Source organism: Protopterus annectens, chromosome 6.part0 (genome assembly GCF_019279795.1).
Source record: "Protopterus annectens isolate FY-2018-M chromosome 6.part0, PAN1.0, whole genome shotgun sequence".
Taxonomy (NCBI): domain Eukaryota; kingdom Metazoa; phylum Chordata; order Ceratodontiformes; family Protopteridae; genus Protopterus; species Protopterus annectens.
This window is the reverse complement of record NC_056737.1, coordinates 968,544,514-968,566,557: the sequence shown is the minus strand read 5'-3', so window position 1 is coordinate 968,566,557 and position 22,044 is coordinate 968,544,514. Positions and strand designations below refer to the sequence as shown.

The window sequence follows — 22,044 nt, the reverse complement described above, 5'->3', positions numbered from 1 at the left end:
CACTTCAGTAACTGGCTACATTTTGGGTGTCATTTGAAGGAGATCCAATATTTGTCAGTCTGGGAGGATGTGGCTGACAATCCAAGCTGCTTTGACAGGGATGGCCTGCATCTGTCCCTTCTAGGTTTTAGACTGGCAGAGACATTGTCCATCTCCACAGTGCCTGTTTTAGGCACTGCCAACCTGATAAATCTGTGAACATAACAAAGCAAACAAAGGAAAATATGACGGTGTTACAATGATAGGAGTCTAAAAAAGTAACTCCACTCCCTATGAACTCTCCTCACCCTGGAGGATTTAGATGTCTGTGTAGCGGCTGAGACATGGTTTAACATGTTGGGGAACGCTCTGGCTACACAGGACTTTAATGTCTTCCACACATTAAACCAACTACTGTGCAGGAGGGGAAAAAGGTGGAGGTGTCTAAATCTTGCATAGAAGAGATTTACAGCATGTCTGGTAAAGCAGCATGATGCACTAGGGCTTCTTCATGTCCAAACAACAATAAAAAAGGTCATGTGCCATATATTTTCTAGCTACAGAACCCCCCTATGACCCAAGAAACCCATAACACCTGTCTACAGGAAATGGCATTGAACCCAATACCATTTTCCTATTTGATCTAATTTACTCAACTACAGAATGGGAAACCTGCACCAGCACTAGTGCACAAGCACAGAAATTCCTGGTATTTGCGAATACAAATGCCCTGTAACAGTTAGAGTACCCACTAGGAGGGTTAACTTCTCAGATCTTGTCTTTACTAATATAGTGTCATCTTGCACCATCACTTGTGTATCTTCATTACTTGTTCAGTCTGACCATAAAGCAGTCTCCTTCAAAATAAAATTGAAACCAGGGATCCCTTCCACTCAGGATACCTTTAGAATTTTCTCTAAGACAAGCTACCTACTCTTAAGTGATATATTGGCAAGCTTCAAAACCCCACCAAACCCGGTTAACTCCACTGTATATGTTGAAACATACACTTCTACACTATACTAGAATGTAAACAGTTGCAGAGATGCAGCTGTACCCTATGGGAATAAGCACATGGCAAACCTCAGAACAACCCCCCCCCACACACACACCAGTGGAATAATGGTATTCCATTTCTAAAGCACAAGAAACAAATGCTTTTGCTAGGCACATTAAATTGCATGCTACATATTGTTTTAAATTCGTTGTTTTGGAGAAGTTGACTGAAAATCCAAGGGGTGGTCCTTTGGGGTTGCATCTGGACAAAAAGGAACTGCTGTGGCGATTGAAATGTAATGCAAGTGTGACTCCAGGCTTAAATGAGTTGATAACTGTTAAGCCATTTTTATTGAGTTCCAGTTCGCCAAAGCTTAAAGCTTTTCAGAGATGTTTTTACATATGTGTATTTTTATTAATAATTACTTTAATGGCTGTTTAGTCATTTTTTCATCTTTTTTAAATATGTTTTTAAGTGGTTTGGTTAGTATTATGTGATGTATTTTACAATGCTTAAAATTGTATGTGGACTCTTTAAATGTGGTACATTGGAAGTCACATGATCATGGGGTGTGTTTTAGATAAGTGAATCTCATCTGATAAAGTTTGTTTATTAAAGACGAAAGTGGTTGTTTTAGTGAGTAAAGTTGGATTCATTGCCATTTCTGGGTCCTGCCACTTTTTATTGTGAATTCTAACAGACAAGCTCAGCAGGACCATCCTCATGCCTCACAAGTGGTTTGTCAAACAGTCTGTGGCAAACATGATCTTCCACAAGTGGGGTCAACCTTGCTGCAACCTATTTGCATCCTCTTCCAACAGCAAATGCATCAGGTTCTTTTCCCTGCTCCCTCCTCAGGGACAGTTACCAAGAGATGCTCTAGTTCATGTTTGGCCTTCCGGTCTCCTTTACACTTATCCTCCCCAACCTCGCATCCCGAAATTTCTTCAGAAAGCACAACAGTTGAAGTGCAGAGTGATCGTCATTGCTCCCTTTCTGACTCAACAGGTATAGTTTCCCTTCCTGACTTAATATGTCCTCCTTGGACACTGGATCCCAGTCCAGACGACCTGTCTCATCCATCAGGACAGATTCACCCAGATCTTGTAGGCCTCAAACTGTCCGTATGTTTTTTCCAATTCTGGTGATGGCTAGACATTCCAGGATTTCCTGTCCAGTTCAAAAATGTTGTTATCTTCCCATAAAGCTTCTACTAGGAAAACCTAAAAGAGTAAATGGAAAAGATTTACTATTTGAGCCCATCAGAAATAATTAGATTCCTTCACTTCTCCAACCCTAGTAGTACTGGACTTCCTTGCCTCTCTTTTCCGGGATGGAGCAAGTTTCTCTACTGTTATAGTTCAGTTGGCAGCCATCTCCAGCAACCATATAGGGGATAATGGTTCCTCTTGAGTATCATCTAAATTGTGTAAGACATTTCTTATAGGTACTTTCTTATTTATACCTGCAACAAAGGACCCCACTCCACCTTGGGATCTCACCATAGATTACAAGCCTTAGTACAGTCCCCATTTGAGCCATCAGCCAAGGTGGATCTCAGATTTATTTCTTGGAAAACTGTGTTTTTGGTATAACCTCTGCAAGACAAGTATTGGAACTAAAAGTGTTATCTTCTGAACCACTGCAATTGATTTTTCACAAAGATAAGAGTTACCTTACACACAAATCCTTCTTTTTTACCAAAAATTGCTTCTGAAAATAATATCAATCAGGTCATCAGTTTTTTTTTAGGTTATTGTTCTCTGGGGTGTCATTTATCCCTGTTTTACTCTTAATTTTTATTCTTCTTATTTCCTGTCCCCTTAATTCTGTTCTGCTGCCTTCTCCCATGGATGCTTTGCTCCATTCAAATACTATTCTAGGTGGCATATGTGAAGGGTGCCAGCCTAGCCAGATAGAATTGTGCAGATAATTCTATCATTTGTAAATATGAATGTTGAACTACAGACTTGTTTTCTTAATTGAAAGACTATACTGTGAAATGTTGAACTTTAACCAATGTAGCAACATCACCCTCTGCTGTAAAGAAAGCTAAGTCAAGCATTTCTTGTCCGTCCTTTGAAGTTGAAATAATTTCATGCCTGTCACTTTGAAGTTAGAATTTGGAGTTGATGCGTCTGGAGTGAAGCATCCTGCCTATTGTTTTATCTTAAGGAGTAATTACTAGAGTTTACATGTGGAATGTCTTTCATTGATGTAGTTTCCTGCAGGTGCAAGATAACAATTATGTAGTGTCTGTTAGCCTGGGAACACCAGGAAAGTGTAAAAGAAATGATGTAATGGGAACAAGGACTGCAGTAGCAATTTTAACAGAGAGAATCAGAAGGCATTAAGCATTTTTGTCTTGATCATCTAACTCACAGCACTGTCTTGCTCATATATAAATTATCTTAGACTTGTGTTTTCTTTTAGAAATAGCTAGGAACTAGAAATATTAGACTCTTTCTATGATGTCAGAACTGTACTGATTTATTTTAAGTATTTCTGTGTGATCTCTGAACTCTTGACTAGCGCTGTGTAGTAAGAAGTATTGTCTTGTGTTTTTAGTATTTATTATTAAATATTTGTAAATCTTTCAACTGTGGCTGTTTTGTTTAGAGATAATTTAAGCTCTTAAGAGTACTTGCATGCCTTTGGTAAAACTGTACAAAGCCACTCCAGTAGCTTTAGCCCTGGGTTATACTACCAATTGGATAATAATATTGCACAGTAATAACTGGGCACCCTTTTAAGGGCCTTAGAGTAGCTGATAAATATTAGCTGAGTAGTGGCAAGTGATACTACCTTATAGTCTGGGTAAAAGGGGCACAACTGGAGAACCTGTGCCAGCCTTCCCCAGAAGTGTCTGTGTGGTTCTATAAACTCTTATCTCAAAATGTGTGTGTCCACTACTTGGGCAGGGACACGAAGCACTGGTTGGACAGAGAGTGTGCTAGAGGTTTTAGCTTGCCCACTAGGCTGAGATCTGGACCCTGTAGCTGTACCAGTGGAGAGTCTTATTGGGGACCTGGAGAGCAAGGGAGCGACGAGCCCCGGACTGACTGTGATCTCTGTGTGCTCTTAAGGGAAATTGCACTTTACTGTGTGTATTTGTTATCCTTTCTTTATATATTGAGATGCCCTCTGTGATGTTAGTGGTGAGGATTGAGGCTCCTTGATTGCTAGGCCAGGGAATGGGCATCACTTTTGTGGTTTGGCAGCGGTGAGATATCCACACCACATATTAATTAGTTGGCAAATACTAATTGGCTTGTAGTGGTGTGGGTAGAGTGAATCCTGTAGCTTGTGTACAATGAGCATTGAAGGTGTTTTTGTACTCTAAAACAGCCACGCAGTGAATAGTCAGAGTTTGGATCACAATTGTTTTATTTCTTCTGTTAGCTTAGTCAGGGTGAGCAGGCAGTATGTCAGCAGAGGAGTATGGAAAGCTGACAAGGCGCCAACTGGGGGAGATGTGCCAGGCTAGGGGACTGGTGCATGGAAACCTGATTAAGGCAGACCTGATTGCAGCCTTGGTTACAGCTGCATCAGGAAACAGCAACCAGGAGGACAATCAGACTGGCAGTGGAGATATAATACCCTCAAAGAATGGACAGCTCAACCTTTCTGAAGTGGACTTAAAAATCCAGCTGGAAATAAAGAGACTTGATTTGGAGGCCAGGCTTGTGGAATTAGAAGCAGCTTAGAGACTGAGGTGTTTAGAGAGTGAGGAGAATGAGAAACTGCTACGCCTAGAAGCTGAGGAAAAAGAGAGACAGAGGCAGCATGAGAAGGCGATGCTGACTCTTCGCCAGAGTCATGGAGGTAATACTGAAGGGAATAACTAGATCCCAGAAGCACAAAAGATCAGTAAATTTCTTCTGTAGTTTAAAGAGGGGGATCATTTTGATAGTTTCATTGATATGTTTGAGAGGGTATGTAAACAGTATGAAGTTGACCAAGGGCTCTGGGTACGGTTCCTGACCCCCTTACTCCATAGTAAAGCTGTAACTGTTTTATCTAAAATGTCTGATGTTACATGTTTTGATTATACTGCTGTAAAAAATTGTCTGTTAGAAAATTGTTTAAGCCAACACCTGAAACGTATAGGAAAAAGTTTTCTGAGCATAGATGCAAGGCAGATGAAAGTGTGTGTGACTATGTTGCAGAATTGAGCACTTATTTCCATAGGTGGGTAACTGGATGTCATGTCACCACTTTTGAAAGGCTGGCAGACCTTTTGGTGAGGGAACAAGCCCTTAGCACTTTGCCTGAGGACATGAGGATCTGGTTAGCTGATGGACAATGTGCTACTTCAGATGAGTTGGGGAAGAAGGGAGACCTATACCTGGCAAGCAGGGCAGCCTTGCACAGGAAGGGGACCCGCAGTACTGCTCATGAGTCTAAAGGAATCCATGGTGGGCAGCACAGACTGCCACAACAGAATCTGCCAGTAGCAGGGGAAGCCACTAGTCCAGGTATACGTCCAGGAGCTAGGGTTAAATGTTTTGAATGCAACCAGTGGGGCCATGTGGCATACAGGTGTCCACAGCAGCAAGGTGGGGAATTAAAGGTGAGGGAGCCAGTAAGTGGGAAAGACAAAATGCCAATAGTAGGTTGTCTTGAGACAACAGGGTACTAAACTACCAACCTGCAGATGTCCTGATAGGGAAGGATTTGGATGAGGCAGTACCATGTGCTTATGCAGTTACATGCAGCCAGGCTAGGAGACAAGCATGTGGGTCTGGTAGCCTGGGGGAGACCCAGACAGACCCCATACTTGCAGCCAGGACTGGTGAAGTGGTTACTTCAGGGAGGGAGCTACTCTGTAGCAGTGAGCCTGAAGGTGAGCCACAGCTGCTTGTGGATACTGGTGGTCCCTTGGACAAGAGTGACTGCAAAGGTAGAGGTGAGTAGTAGTACCCTGGCTGACAGTGAGGCACCACTGTGAGAGGATGCCAGACTTCCTGTGGAAGGGGAGCTTGGAAGGGTTACAAGGAGAGAGTTGAGACAGGCTCAGCTCTCAGACTCTGCATTGCAAGGCCTGAGGCAGGCAGCTAGGGGAGGCACTTGCTTCTCAAGGAAAGGGGGAATCTGTATACTGGGACAAAGGGTTACTATACAGAGAGTGGACCCCTGAGGGAGGGCTAGAAGGTGAGAGAGTATAGCAGTTGGTAGTGCCAAGAGCATATCGTCTGGCTCTTCTTGCCATAGTCCATGATAGTCCCTTTGCAGGTCATATGGGCATAAAATGTACAAAGAGGCGTATTATGCAAAACATCTATTGGCCTGGAATTTCCAGAGATGTAACCGGGTACTGCAGGACCTGTGAGCAGTGCCAAAAGGTAGGCAAGATGGGAGATAAGGTGAAAGCTCCTGTGGTGCCTTTGCCTGTGATTAAGGAGCCATTTCAGAGGGTAGCTATGGATATTGCGGGTCCTCTGAGTACCCCAAGTTCCACAGGGAAAATGTATATCCTAGTGGTAGTGGATTATTGCTACACGATACCCTGAGGCAGTGGTTTTGTCCTTCATTGAGGCAGAGAAGGTGGCAAATGCTTTGTTAGAGATTTTCAGCAGGGTAGGTTTCCCAAAAGAAATACTGACTGATAGAGGTGCCAATTTCATGTCAGACCTGCTGGCTTGTCTGTGGAAGTCCTGTGGGGTGAAGCACATGAAGTCCACCCCCTGCCATCCCCAGACTAATGGTCTTATTGAGAGGTTAAACTCTGCAATCAAGTCCATGCTACAGGCATTTGCAGATCAGTTTAACAGGGAGTGGGACAAATATTTCCCCCATCTGTTGTTTGCTTACAAAGAAGTTCCCCAGGAATCCACATGATTTTCACCCTTTGAGTTGCTGTATGGGCACCTCTAGATATAATTTGAGATGAGTGGGATGGTGAGTGTGAGTCTCACAAGGAGTCTGTTGTGGCATAAGTCCTAAACCTCAGGACAAGACTCAGGGAACTCATGGGCTTGGCCCAGGAGAAACTGGCAGAAGCCCAACAACAGAAAAAGGTGTGGTATGACAGGAATGCTCGAGCTAGAGAGTATGCTGTGGGCCAACAGGTAATGGTTCTCATTCCTGTCAGACACAACAAGCTGCAAGCAGCTTGGGAGGGACCCTACAAGGTGGTAAGAAAGGTAAGTGATGTTAACTACATGGTGGAATTGCTAGGCAGATGGCAGGGGCACAAATTGTACCATGTTAACATGATGAAACCTTACCTTGATAGGGAGGCCCTTGTACTGAGCACTTGCATTGGATTGCAGGAGGAGTCTGAGGGAAATCTGGGGACTGATATCCTCAGTGAGGCTTGAGCTAACATCTCAGTGGAAGGGTAGCAATGTCCCAGCAGCTGTCTCCTACCCAGGTTCGAGAAATCTGAGCAGTGTTGCAGGAATTTGGGGACATGTTCACTGAGAAACCAGGGTGCACCCACCTAGTGCAGCACCAGGTGGATACAGGACCTCAAAGGCCTATTAAGGCAGGCCCCTTATAGAGTGCCTGAGGGTGGAGGTACAGGAGATGTTGGAACTAGGGGTGATTCAAGAGTCCAACAGCCCCTGGGCCTCCCCAGTGGTGTTAGTGCCAAAGAAGGATTGTAGCACCAGGTTCTGTGTGGACTACAGGAAATTAAATAGTCACACAGAGTCGGATGCTTACCCCATGCCTAGGACAGATGAGGCCCTAGAGCAGCTGGGTGGGGCTAAGTCTTTTACAACCATTGATCTTACCAAGAGTTACTGGCAGATGCCCTTGACTCCCAATGCTAGAGAGAAGTCAGCCTTTGTGACTCCTTTTGGCTTGTATGAGTTCACAAAGATGCCCTTTGGGATGAAGAATGCCCAGTGACTTTCCAGAGGCTGGTAGATAATATCCTAGCAGGAGCAGGAGGGTTTGCCCTTGCTTACCTGGATGATATTGTCATCTACAGCCATTCTTAGCCAGAACACCTTCAGCATATCAGAGGTGCTGGGCAGACTACAGAGGGCAGGGTTGACCATTAAACCGAGCAAATGTCATGTGGGTATGGCAGAGGTCTCCTACCTAGGACATAGAGTGGGGAGTGGTAAGATAAGGCCAGAACCTGCCAAAGTGGAAGCCATTCAGGCATGGCCTGCACCTATTACTAAAAAGCAGGTGAGGGCATTTTTAGGGACAGCAGGGTACTACAGAAAGTTCGTCCCCAGTTATAGTACCATAACTGCTCCCCTCACAGACCTGACAAGGAAGAACAGGCCAGATAAGGTTGTGTGGACCCCAGCATATGAGCAGGCATTCCAGAAGCTTTGGGAGGACCCCCTGTGTTAGCCAGTCCAGATTACAGCAAATAATCTGTTGTGCAGGTGGATGCTTCAAACCACGGGGTGGGGGCTGTACTTAGCCAGATTTCTTCAGAGGGGGAAGATCACCCAGTGGTTTATCTCAGTCATAGGCTCCAACCCAGGGAGGAATGCTATGCAGCTGTAGAAAAGGAATGTCTAGCCATAGTGTGGGCATTGCAGAAACTTCGGCCTTACCTGTATGGAAGGAAATTCACTTTTATGACAGATCACAACCCCCTAACATGGTTACACAGAGCTAGCCAGCAAAATGCCAAGTTGCTAAGATGGAGCCTAGGGTTGCAAGCATATATGTCAATGCAGCACCACAGTGGGGTTAGCAATGCCAATGCAGATGGGCTGTCAAGACAGGGAATGGAGTGAGGTACACTCAGATAGACCTAACCCTCTCAAACCGCATTTCTCAAGGGTCACTTAAACTAGGTTGAGTTCTCCTGTGGGGGGGGGGAATGTAAAGGCTACCAGCCTAGCCAGATAGAATCTTGAAGATAATTATATCATTTGTTAATATGAATGTTGAACTACAGACTTGTTTTTTTAATTGAATGAATATGCTGTGAAATGTTGAACTTTAGACAATGTAGCAACATTGCCCTCTGCTGTAAAGAAAGCTAAATCAAGCATTTCTTGTCTGTCCTTTGAAGTTGAAATTATTTCATGCCTGTCCCTTTGAAGTTAGAATTAAGAGTCAATGAGTCTGGAGTGAAGCATCCTGCCTATTGTTTTAACTTAAGGAATAATTACTAGAGTTTACAATGTGGAATGTCTTTTATTGATGTAGTTTCCTGCAGGTGCAAGATAACAATTATGTAGCATCTGTTAGCCTGGGAACACCAGGAACGTGTAAAAGAAATGATGTAATGGTAACAAGGACTGCAATAGCAATTTAAACAGAGAGAATCAGAAGGCATTAAGCATTTTGCCTTGATCATCCAACTCACAGCACTATTTGCTCATATGTAAATTATCTTAGACTTGTGTCTTCTTTTAGAAATAGCTAGGAAATGGAAATATTACACTAAGTGTTTTCCTGTTATAAGTATTTCTGTGTGATCTTTGAACTCTTAACTAGCACTAGAATTGTCTGCACAGTTCTATCTGGCTAGGCTGGCAGCCTTCACAGCACCATTTTTTGTTCCAGATTCTGTAGTCTATTTTTCTTATGTATAACTTTGAACCCCCCCGTTCCACCATTGCTGTATTTGAGTCTTTTCCTTGACACTGCAATCCCGTCATTTTACCCTGCAAAGATACTAATGGTTTCACGGATTGTTTTATTTTTTCAGCTTCCAGCCTGTTGAGGCTTGCTATAGTTTTGGAAAATGGCTCTTACCCTGGGCTTATCTACTAATTGTATATTTATTACTTTCTGTTTTACAAACTTATCTTTATTTTCTGCATTCTGCTAACTATTGTATGAATTTTTTTCTATGTTTTCAATTTACTGACTATTTTCTAGCATATTGTTTCAACATACATCTCATACATAACTGTAATTTTAGTTATAACTCTGTCTTGTGGTTACTTTTGTTATTTCTACTTTTTGGAGCTTTTCTCCTAGGGCCTCCACTGAAAAAGGGCTGCTGCCCAGTCAGAGTAACCCAGTCAACGTATGTCAAATAAGTAAATAATAAATAAATCAGTTTACAAGTTTTATTCCCTACATTTGAAAATAAAGGAAAATATGTCCTTCATCTTCTGGATGTACATGGATAATTGCATTTTTACCTGGATAGAACAAAAGCATTCAGAAGATCTGAACAACTGTTTGTTTCCTTCTCAAAAATGAGAATAGAAAGACCAATATCAAAGGTTACCTTGGATGAATGGATAACAGATTGCATTTCCTACGTGTATTTTTTGAAAGGTATTGCATTATCTAACAATTGAAGGTCTATTCGACTAGATCAATGTCTACTTCCACAGAGTTTTGGTCAAGAGCCTCTATTGATGATATTTGTACAGCTGTCTCTTGGTCAAACTCATATACCTTTATTGCGCATTACTAATTGAGTATCATCTCCAGGAATAGAGCTGCCTTTGTTTCCACGGTGCTCTGGAATATACTTCCATGAGGACCACCCAAGGTGCAGTGCTCCGGAATATCCTTCCATGAGGGCCACCCTAGGTTGCTGTAGCTGACTCACGAATGGAAATGTCAGCATCAGATAAAGACGTTATGTACTCCCCATAACGTTCCATCTTTGTTATCCATTTTTATTCTTCCTCAACTCACCCCCCCCATATCCTTCTCCTTAGGAGAGACCTAACGGAAGTGTTTTTAGGAACCATGGTTCCTGTTTGAGCTCCTGATCCCAATACTATTCTATTCTAGCATGTCCAAAGGTCAGTTGTCAATCTCCTCTCCGGTCCAGCTGGTGAATCTGGGAATCTTGAGGCAATGTTACAACTGCCTCATGTACACAGACAACCCTCTCCTCCTCCTAACAAATTCCAACACACGTGAGAGATGCAACCATATAGCCAAACTGGAGGCTAAGCTCTCTCAACTCAGTACTGGCATAACCAGTCAGGAGGAGAAGGAAACCACACTCACTACAATTCCAGTCTCACATAGACCTACCACGACAACAAACCAAACACATAAACACGCAAAAACATACTCGGAGGCTCTAAATAAAAATCTGCCTAAGCAGCAGAGACCTCCAAAGCAGACACCCAAGCACAACACATAGCTCACAAAGCCAGTGTGCCGAACAGTCACAGCCAAACAACACACCAGATACACTTGTAATAGGTGACTCTACCATCAGGCACACTGACATCCCGCCCACCAGGCTGAACAAGGAGAAGGTCACGGTGAGCTGCCTAGGATCCGCCACATAACACAAGCACTCAGGTCACTCCAAGGCAAGTACAAATATGACATTGTCCATGCTGGTGTGAATGACCTGACATGAAAAGAGACATAGAGGAGTTCTCTGAGCATGTAGCCCAGGCCGGTATGACCCTGACCTTGAGTAGCATCTTACCCTCACCAAGAATGATGCCACAATATGAAGACAAGATGATCAATTTCAACTATTGGCTTAAGTGTTGGTGTCATTCAAAGGGGATCCAATGCCTGTCAGCCTGGGATGACACGCTCGACAAGCCCGGCTTGCACCTGTCACCCTGGGCTGGATATTGGCAAAGGCTCTTGCTACCCCATAGTGCCTTTTTAGGCAAGGCTCAAAAGACAAACCCACCTCCATAGGTATCACAAGGGATAAGAAACTAAGAGTAATGCTACTCAACGCCAGAAGTCTAAACCTCAAGATGCATGAACTCGAAACTCTCCTTAGCATGGAGAACATCGATATCTGTGCAGTAACAGAAACCTAGTTCAAGGCTCCCGAGAGCACCCCAGCACTACCAGGTTATACCTCATACCATGCCCCCAAAACTTAGACCGAACCACAAAAGGAGGGGAGTATCAATATCAAAGATACCCACACCTCCAGGTTGGTGGCACAGCACGAAGCATCAGAGACTATCCATGTGCAACTAACTGTGGATAAAACTGCCTTCCAGTTTATAGCCTGCTACAGACCACCCTCCCAAACACAGGAACCCCACTTGGCCTTACTGAGAATACTGGAAAATATGAAGGTCTCTCCAAACACCATTATATTGGGCGACTTCAACTACCCAAACATAGACTGGGAGCATTACTCTAGCTCCAACACCCTAGCCCAAAGGTTCCTAGAATTTATAAATTCAAATGCTATGGAACAACTTGTTACCACTCCCACAAGAGGGGAAAACATACTGGACCTGATCATCACCAACATGGGGACACTATGCTCCAGACCAGAGGTGTATCCCTCACTGGTAAGATCAGACCATAAACTTATCTCACTGGATATTCACATCCCGACCCCACCCCCTGCCCAGAAAACCACAGTGAAAAACTTCTAAAGCAATTTTACTTCAAAGCCCCTGGGCCTGTGGAAAATACGTCCCAGACCGCAGAATCCTTTATAAACGCATTCTGTGAACAACTTCAGGAATGCATGGATCATGCAATCCCAAATAAAACCAAGACCCAATCCTCCAAAGGCAGACGTCCTGTCTGGTGGACCCCAGCCATAAACAAACTATACAATAGAAGGAGGAAGCTACTACATGATGGAGCAAAATCTCAAAAAGGGAAGGCATCTCTGATCAGTATTAGCAAAAAACTACGGGCACTCATAAAATTGTCTAAGGCCAGCTTCGAGAGAAAAATTGCACAGGACACTAAGGATAATCACAAGGCTTTCTTTAGTTATGTTAGGAACCTGGGTGGGAATTCCCCGATATGCTCAGAATTAGTCCAAAATGACAAAAAATACACCGAGCCCACAGACATTGCCAACATCCTAGCTGACAGGTTCAGTGCAAACTTCTCCCTCTCCCACCAAAAGGGCAAATATCTATCCCAACAGAGTGCTGCCCCTGACATCTCAGATGCTCAGGTAAGAGCCGCCTCTCCAAAGCAAAAACACAGCATCAATGGGACCAGATGGTGTCCCGGCTGCGCCCTACATGAACTCCAAGAAGAGCTAAACCCAAACATAAAACTACTGTTCAATCTTAGCCTTACTACAGGATATGTACCCAAAGAGTGGCGTACAGCAACAGTGGTCCCTCTCCACAAAGGTGGTGCCTCAACGGATCCTGGAAACTATCGCGCCATAAGCCTGTTTAGCTTGGTCTGCAAAGCTATGGAAAGGATCATCATGGACCTCATAAATAAAGATATTGGGGACCTACAGACACTGGATCCTACCCAGTTTGGCTTTGTTAAGGGCAGATCCTGCCTCTTAAACCTGGTCGATTTCTTTGAAACAGTCACCAAGGCCATTGGGGAAGGTGGTCCACACAGCCTACCTGGACCTCGCAAAAGCCTTCGATACAATACCCCACTCGGGCATTATAGATAAGCTCACCAGCTTAAATATAAACCCCTATGTCACTAGATGGGTTGCAAACTGGCTCAAGGACAGAACCCACATGGTTAGAATTGCTGGAGACATGTCAGACTCCAAACCAGTTACAAGTGGCGTCCCACAAGGCTCAGTCCTGGGACCTCTCTTGTTCAGTATATATTTCTCGGTGGTACAGGCCAACACGGAAGGACTGTGGCTGACCAAGTTCGTAGATGACTGCAAACTGGGTGCCATAATCAACTCTCCAGCCGACACAAGCATCCTCCAAAAGGGCCTCATAGAAACAGACAACTGGTGCCAGAGCCATGGCCTCAAGCTAAACGCCAAAAGTGTATAGTCATCCCTTTGGCAAAACAAATTACCACATAGGTGGTAATCCATTAAGTACAGAAGTAGTCATTAGGGACCTGGGGACCCAAGTTGATAGCAATCTCTCATTTGACAACCACATGGCCAAAGTGGTTAGAAAAACATTTTATATAGCCCACCTAATCATGAAGGGATTCACATCTAGATCAGGGGAGGTCATTGTACCTCTTTACTCATCCCTCATCAGGTCCATAATTGAGTACAATGCCCCTTTTGGGATGTACCTTACCAGACACCTGCAGCAACTGGAAAGACCCCAAAAGTACCTCACCAAGAGGATCAAAGGGCTCAAACGGCTCAAACAGATGCCATATGCTGCCCGGTTAAAGAAACTCCAGCTCTGCTCAGTGGCATACCGCCTGCTCAGAGGCGATCTGTGCCTGACGTATAAAGCCATGTCCAACCCGGAATTAATGGACATGCTGAACCTCAGAAAATCAAATCCCATCGACTTGAACCTCAGCACTGAAATAAATAGGACATGCTAGAGGGACAGATTCATAACCCAGAGGCTCCCTTCACTCTGGAATAAAATCCCAGTCCAGGTTAGGCAGAGTCCCACATTGACTCTCTTCAAGAGGAGTCTTGATGAGTGGATGGGAGATCGTAGGTTTACCCCGGCTATCACTTCTGTGTCACTGTTAGACAGAGGCACAGTATACTAACCTCAAAAAAAGGCATAGCAAAATTAATTTAAAATGGGTGGCGAAAGCCAAACACACTCTGGCTAGGCTTATAAATGCCCTAGGGCAGATAGCCTAGTATGAACCTATGATCTTTCATCTGTCACTTTCTTGTCATAGCATTATTATTGCATTATATGTATATAATGTATATAATAGCAACAAACTCGATCTGAGGTATTTTAGTGGTCAGGAGTTTTATGGTTAAGGGAGGAGCTCCAGATTCGGATCCTAGAATCTTCAGAAAGTAGCCGAGTCGGATATGAAGATCAGATCTGAACCCATTGGTTGATGAAGAATGGAAATGGACAACACAGATGGAACATTATGGTGAATAGATAACTTTTTCTATAGCAACAATATGTTTTGTTGAGCTACACTAAGACTTCTAATAATTCTAGGATGCTGTCATGCATTGGCCATGGGATAATGGAGTGCCTAATAAGTACAGATATGCTCCTTTTGTTTTCAGTAGTCCTGAGTGTGTGTTTTAGGAGTAGTACCTTGTTAAGGAGCGATATTGTTCGGAAACCAAGTTTCAGTTATTGTGCAGATATGGATGTCTCAACTCACCTACATCTTTGCTTGTGCAAGATCAGATTTGGCTTTAAACAGGAGAAAAAAAAAACATTTCTAGAAGAAATACCTAGAGAAATGCAGCTCATCCAGTGAGTAGGTACAAACATTGTGATGCACAACAGTTGAAGAGCAGAGTGATAGTCATTGCTCCCTTTCTGACTCGACAGGTATAGTTTCCCTTCCTGACTTAATACGTCCTCCTTGGACACTGGATCCCAGTGTATTTCACTCAATTCTACTTAAAGGTCTTGTTGACAGAGGCTTCACTTTTCTTCCACTTTCAGGAATATGCTGGAAAGTTAATCAGGTGTGTGTGCGCGCGCGCTTGTGTGTGCTTGTGTACGTGTTCCTTGTGACAGACGGACATTACAGACCCCCAATCCTGAATTAATTTGGTACAGCAGGATATTAGATGGATGTGTTATATTTTCTTTGTTGGGAGGACACCCATAAAATTAGGGCTTACTCTACCAGACGTAATTCTGCATCTGTTTTCTATCACCAGGCACACCACCACATTCCAAAAATACTAAAAGTGCTACATGTTTAAATGCATTATGGAATCTAGATGTTTTGTTTCAGTAATATTGTTAGAGGTCTTAACTCCTGTAGTGTAAAAGCGATTTAAACAAGCTATCTGCATGCTACAACAAAATAGTAAAATTTGCCACCAACTCCTCCAGTCAGACTCATCACTGTCAAGCCCTAAAATAACTTTCCTGGCTGGAACTACCAAACACCTTAGCCCTAAACCAACTTATTCTAGCTCATCAAATACTGTACCATTCCGACAAAACTCCTGCCTTACAAGACCTGATCACTCTCTTCTCCAATAACCAAGAACTAAGATCCATTAATCGCAATCTCGAAAAGCCATTACACATCTGGTGACTCCCTGTATTCTAGTAACATTGCCAAGACTTGGAACTCCCTACTGCTGGAAATGAGTGTACAGTCCAACAAAACTATCTTCAAAAAACAGCTTACTTCCCATGTAAACAACTCTTGGACATGCAGCTGTCTAGCACCTGGCTGAGATATTTTAATGCTTTTCCCCTACCCATTATCTAACCTCTTCTTTAAAACTCCCACAGATGCACTATATATTGTCACACTTTAGATACCAACTCACAGCCAACTACTCCCCTCAGTCCTATCTCAAATTGCTAATGCTCCCCTAGATCAAGTTGAAAAACTTTCCCTTATAATGTGATCCTTATACGAACTTGTCCATACCTCCTCATAGACAAACTTAGTAGTATTTCTGTTTTTCTTTTCTACTTTTATCTTCATTACATTTTCAATATTATCTCTACTAAACCAACTGAATTAACATAACAATCATGTTACTACCTGCTATACTTTTTAATTGTATGTCTAAACCAGGCATCCTATCAGAAGACTGAAGGCGCATTCTGTCGAATGCATCTTGGTCGAACTTCAAATGTCAAAAAACGCAAAATAATGAAGCAGCATATATGCAAATTATTTCCCTGGGAATGAAGTTGCTTGGCCGCTTCTGTCATTTTGCCATTTTTGGCACTGTAGTGCAATCTCGGAGTTGCTATATTTATGTAGGGGGAGTGGGGGCTTAGAATAGTGTTTAGTGTTTTTTTTTTTTTGGGAACAGTGATTTTTTTTCCCCTGTGGAAAAAAAATCGCTGTTGTCGATGTTCGCTCTTATAAGTTTTCTTTGTTTTGGGGTCGATATAACAGCGTTCGATCTTTTGATCATTCACTGTTATAATATAGACCCTCTAAACCACTATGCTCATGTAAATATCTTGTGGATTGTATAGTATTTTACCAGCTGTTCTGGAGCTTTTCTCCCTGGGCCTCCGCTGAAAATGGACAGCTGTGTCCTGTCAGACATCCCTGGTAAACAAATGTAAAATAAATAAATAAAAATAATAATAAAATAATTTGGTCTATCGCATACCCACCTTGTAAAAAAAAAAAAAAAAACTCTTAATGTTTTGCTGAAGTAGAGATGATGTATTGATTCTAAGAAATTGCCATTAACTAGGGTTATCACCTCTCACACTTTTCACATGACAATCCAGATTTAGGCAATTCTGCAGTGGAAGGAAACGTACCAAATTACAATTCAAATATTTTTAGTATGAGGAATTTCTTTGTGTGTTTGGCATTGCCTGAACGTGAAGTTAATCTGATATTGCAGAACAGACTTCTTTTACTTTGTAGGGTTGATGGTGTAGATTGCTCTTCAGAATTGTATTACTCACATTGGACATCTAAGGCATTACGTAGTACAAGTTGCAGAATTACTACTAACAGTTTATTTGCAGCTGCTTCCAAGGAATTAATTGCTAGTAGCACAACCCTGAAGTTGCGCTTTAAACAGCTTTCTGACACTGCTGTAAATTTTTATTCCTTCTTGGTTATTAGAGTGCAGTGAAATGGAACCAAGAAAACATGGATGGATGGTAGGTTGATTTATGCATTAAGGCTTCTGTAATGAATAAATACAAATGTGGACTGAATAGTGGTGCAGTTGTAATTGTTGCTTGGAATTTTCAGTCTCCTACTTCACTGAGCTTTGCTTTATGAAAATATTTTTAAATTAAGAGTACAGCTGGTGTAGGATGTGGGAGATCCTGTCACATCTGAGCTGTTGTAATCTGTTTCAAATCAGTGTTCTTTTACAGTCAAGATTATTTCATCCTGATGCGTAAATGTTTAAGTAAGCCTAGTAAATGTTTCTTTTTTGTGTGTTCTAGGAGGATAGCTCTTTATTAGAGAACACTGATCTGTCTTTCCCTGCAAGAATGGCCATCAGTCTACGTTTAGCTGAGAAGGAGATCCTAGAAAAAGTTGTGAAGAGTGCAGTAACTAAAAGAGAGCATTTTGAGAAACATCTTAAGGAAGGAACCCCACTCCCCAAATATGAAGAAAATAATATTGCCTTGCTGGAAAACACTGTAACAGATTCTAAGCTTCCTATTGTGTTGAGACAGTTGGATGGGGAAGCAGATGAGGATAGTGAGATGTTAAATGTTATTACTGAAGTCGATGGCCCCAGTAGTGAACTTATAAATGGAAAGGACTTTGTTCCTAATGGCAGTCAGTCTAAAAGTGATACTCATCTAGATCCAAAGGAAACTGGCAAAAAGTCAGCAGATGCCAAAGAATCTCTTGCAGAGGGCATTGAAGAGCGTAAATAACAGCAAAACATGCCTGTTGTGATCTCTGAAACGGAAGTTGATAGAACTTTATGAACATTAAACTTAACGTTGCGTGCAGTTGATACGCCTGTTTAAACAAAAACATAGTTACCTGCTGCTTCTAAGTAAGAAAAGTAAATTCCTATTTTTTTAAGGACAGTTGAATATTTAATGTCCCGTTTCTGTAAACAAATCTTCATCGCCTTTTAAATAGAATGTCCACGTTATATTTTCAGTTTGTTTTGTTGAAAAGAACTGCACCAGTTTTAGGAAGAGATGTTTTATGCCACTGCAGGTTTGCAAATGCTGAAGAATAAGGTGTTTGCGTTTTTCCGTAATAATGACATTTAAGAAATTCAAGGAATATATTCCTATTTGTGTGCCTCTTTTTGTGCAAGGAAGTATGTGTCAGCACAGTGTCTCGTTTACTTTACCCAAGGAAAACAAAAAACAGCAAGAGAATGGACGTGAGTTGAGGTTGCATTACAACTCTGTGATGCAACATTTTGATTTCTGTGATCATCAGTAGTGCAGATTCTTATTTTCTGCAGATTTTGTATATATTTGAATTCCAAATTTTAAAATGCATAAAGGTTCATTCCAGTTACTAAATGAACTCCTGTCTTCTTCACTTTAGTAGAAGTGGTGTTGCAGCAGGAATATCAGACTTGAAAAAAATCTTAAAATTTTTCAGATCCCTTCCATTTCACAAAAATACCCAGCAGACTAAATAAACTGCAGTCCATCCAAATGTCTAAGAAGTGCATGCTGATATGTGGGTGCCACTCTGTGCATGTAAGAATTAACAGAAAATGGTGCAGTTAGTAAAACACTGCTGCTGTGTATATTGTCAGTCTTCTAAAGGATACCATGCGTCATTCCAGAACATGTTGTATGAAAGGAATTACAAGGCTGTTTTGGTTGGTATTGCCATTAAGTGAGTGAATGACTGCTCAGGGAAGAGAGGTGGTATGCTGGATACAGAATGAGTTTTCTCCTGTCACTTTCAAACTGTGACTTTACTGTAAAAGCCATGTAGAGATTAGTGATTATTCACCTTAAATGGGAAACAATTTTTTTTCTGTAAGCTAGCACATTGACAGAGGGTTATTAAAATAGTTGCATGGTTTAATCTCAGTCTGCTTTTGCAGGAGTCTCTAAACATGCTGATTACTGCCTGCATCTGAGCAGTGTAGCAGTAGGTCTTTTGTTGTTTTTGCCTGTGTAAAGAACACTCGATAACCTGGATGCACATTTTGTTCCACAAATCCATTGCTTAAATCCATTTTCATAGTTTGCACTTTGCAAATTCAGCAGTTGCAACAATTATTTAACAATACTAGTTAGTCTTTGTCTGTTGTGATTTAAGGCCTTGTTAAACATGGTTGGAAAAAGTGTAAATTGCAGACCTGATATGCAGAACATTCAGTTTTGCAGCTTAAAAGCAAAGCAGGTACTGATTTGTGGTGCGTAATTCAAGTCTACAGAATTAAATTTGTACAGAGGTTCCTATGTACTATGCATTCTTTGTACCACAATATTGCACATGTATTTAATTACTTAGTAGTTAACTGGATAAATGATCTGGTGAATGGCTGAAATGATGCCCCTTTCAGCCACAGACAACTATATAGTGGAGAAAATGCATAAAACATGGGGAACAAAGTCCACAAAGACAAAAGTTGGAATTCAGGATTGAACCCCTGTATATTTAGCCAAGAGACTGAGATCTTCCCATACTTACAGCATGCAGTGCTGCCCAGCTGGAGATAGTTGCCACGTTTTGATGGTACTCTGTGCAATAAACTATGATGCTTTCTGTCACTCTCCAATTGCAAAATGCCCACAGGTAAGCCGAGAGAGAGAATGCTAAAATGCTAATTTCTCAAAGGAAATTACTTCTGTAAGACAGGCTGGTTTCATTTTTGGCAGGTTTCTGTTAAAGTCCGTCCATACTGTCTGTCATTGCTCATTAGTTTCATAAAATGAATCATTGTTAAAGTATCTTAGCATAACCTATTAAAACAAAACCTTTCCCTGCAAACATAATCATAATAATAATGATAATGCAGGCCAGGGACCATTTTTGAGAAGCAAAGATTATCTGTGCACTGTTAAGTCCTTGTTTAGGCTGTGTTTTGTTTGAAGTTGGATTGATAAATATGTGGAACATTTTTCCACAAAGATGATGATCTTAACATGCTAAGATGATTAACTAAATGCTCCCTCGCTATTGATACTATAGCGGTACCAGCCTTATCATGTATTAGTCGTTATGCAACTTATTTTTGAGCCAAATATTAAGCACCTTTCAAACTGCCATTAAAACTGCACAGCTTAGATAGGGGAAATGCCAGTAGGTTTGCATATTTAATGTTTGGACTCGCTAATGTTTTCACTTGTTTTAAACTGCTGCATAAGCACAAAGTCCCTCTGTAAATTTGATGTGCAGAACCATTTCCGTACCTAAGCTAGTAGAGTAGGTATTTTTCATCTGTTGTGCTATGTAATTGACATGGATGGACTGTAGTGTGCTTATGGATTGCCGTTGCTCTACCATAGTAAATGGGCATCAGTCCTTTTCTAGGACAAGGCTGAATGATTCTGAATGTTGAGGTCAATATAAAGAAGAAAAAACAAAAAATAAAAATAAAAACCTGAAGACAACATGAGCAGTCTTTTTTTTTGGCAGTTTTTTACATAGTAGGTGTACCTCTGTTTTCATTTATGTGCTTTTTTTCCTTGGTATGTGATATTACTTGTGTAGCTGCAAGACTGTAGATTATAAACTCATCCATACTTTGCTGCTGAGAGATGCAGTATATTTTATTTTGTTACAGCCCGGTTCATAATACATGAAAGAAGTAGAATCAGTTTTATGAGAAATTAAAATGTCTTTTCTTTGCAGTGTTTTGCAACAAATATATGTATTGCTGGCACGACTGTGGAGGTTCATATCGAGTATGACATTTTCAGCGGTCCTTATAAGCAGCCTTCATTGTAATCTTGATCTGAACTTACGAAATAAGTGGCACCTCATATTTTTTCCACTTTTCAAGCTTGAGTTAGCCCTTAGTACTTAGTATCTGGAGACTCATCATTGCAACTGGATTACTGTTTTTTTTTCGCTGTCCTTATCACAGTCATCTTCATCCTTCCCTGAACACACCATTACCAAGAGTGTATTTGCGTGCATGTGCAGAGGGTGTCTGTGGTTGGATTACACACGAACTGCAAATGTTTATTGTATGTAGGAAAGCAGCACGTTGCGAGAAGATGTTCCTTCTGAAGGATATTCAACTAGCCACACTGAAGGATATTCAACTAGCCACACTCAGAAGAAGGGTTGAACTTGTGGAAGTCCATCTCTTAGAAAAGTCATCTCACCAAAATGCAGCACTTCTAGTGTTCATCATGAAAATCATTCCTACGTGAATGTCATAGACTGGGATTCGTGAAAATCAATGCTGCGTGAATGTCATGAACTGGGATTCATAAAAATCATTGCTGTGTGAATGTCATAAACTGGGATTCATGAAAATCTTTGCTGCGTGAATATCATAGACTGGGATTCAGCCAGAGGCAAATGTCAGTCCCTCAGCCTGATCTTAACATTCAAACCTTCCTGTGAGTGCATAGCTATATTTTCGTGCTTTTACCGTTAGAGGAAACGTCTGTAGAGAAATAGCAGATGCATGCTATGCTGTTTTTTCTTTTGCTGCATGAAGTGAACCAGCAGTTTGCTAGTTCCATGTATTCATTAATCTCATCTTCAGGCCTCAGTCTTAGTACTGTTGGAAATTCTTCAGCTGATATCCTTTGATGGGTTGTACACTCAGTGTTTATTGTGGAATCATGTTATGTGAAAGTTTATATTCTCATTGCAGCCCCAGACAAGGGTATCAGGACCACCCTAAGTAATCTGAAGTGTTTTTTTTTAATGGGGGAGACTGGAAGTTATATTTTTCA

At 41.7% G+C, this 22,044-nt stretch overlaps 1 protein-coding gene across 3 annotated transcripts in view; it reads left to right on the top strand.

Annotated features, from left to right (window-relative positions):
• Window positions 1-20,742, top strand: part of SETD3 (SET domain containing 3, actin histidine methyltransferase) — an 829,217-nt gene extending 808,475 nt beyond the window's left edge. For all 3 annotated transcript variants that reach the window (XM_044074604.1, XM_044074603.1, XM_044074605.1), the window contains one exon: window positions 17,632-20,742. In XM_044074604.1, coding sequence (XP_043930539.1) covers window positions 17,632-18,075 — 444 coding nt within the window. In that variant the 3' untranslated portion in view covers window positions 18,076-20,742. The remainder of the gene's footprint in view (window positions 1-17,631) is intronic.
• The last annotated feature ends 1,302 nt before the right edge of the window (window positions 20,743-22,044 follow it).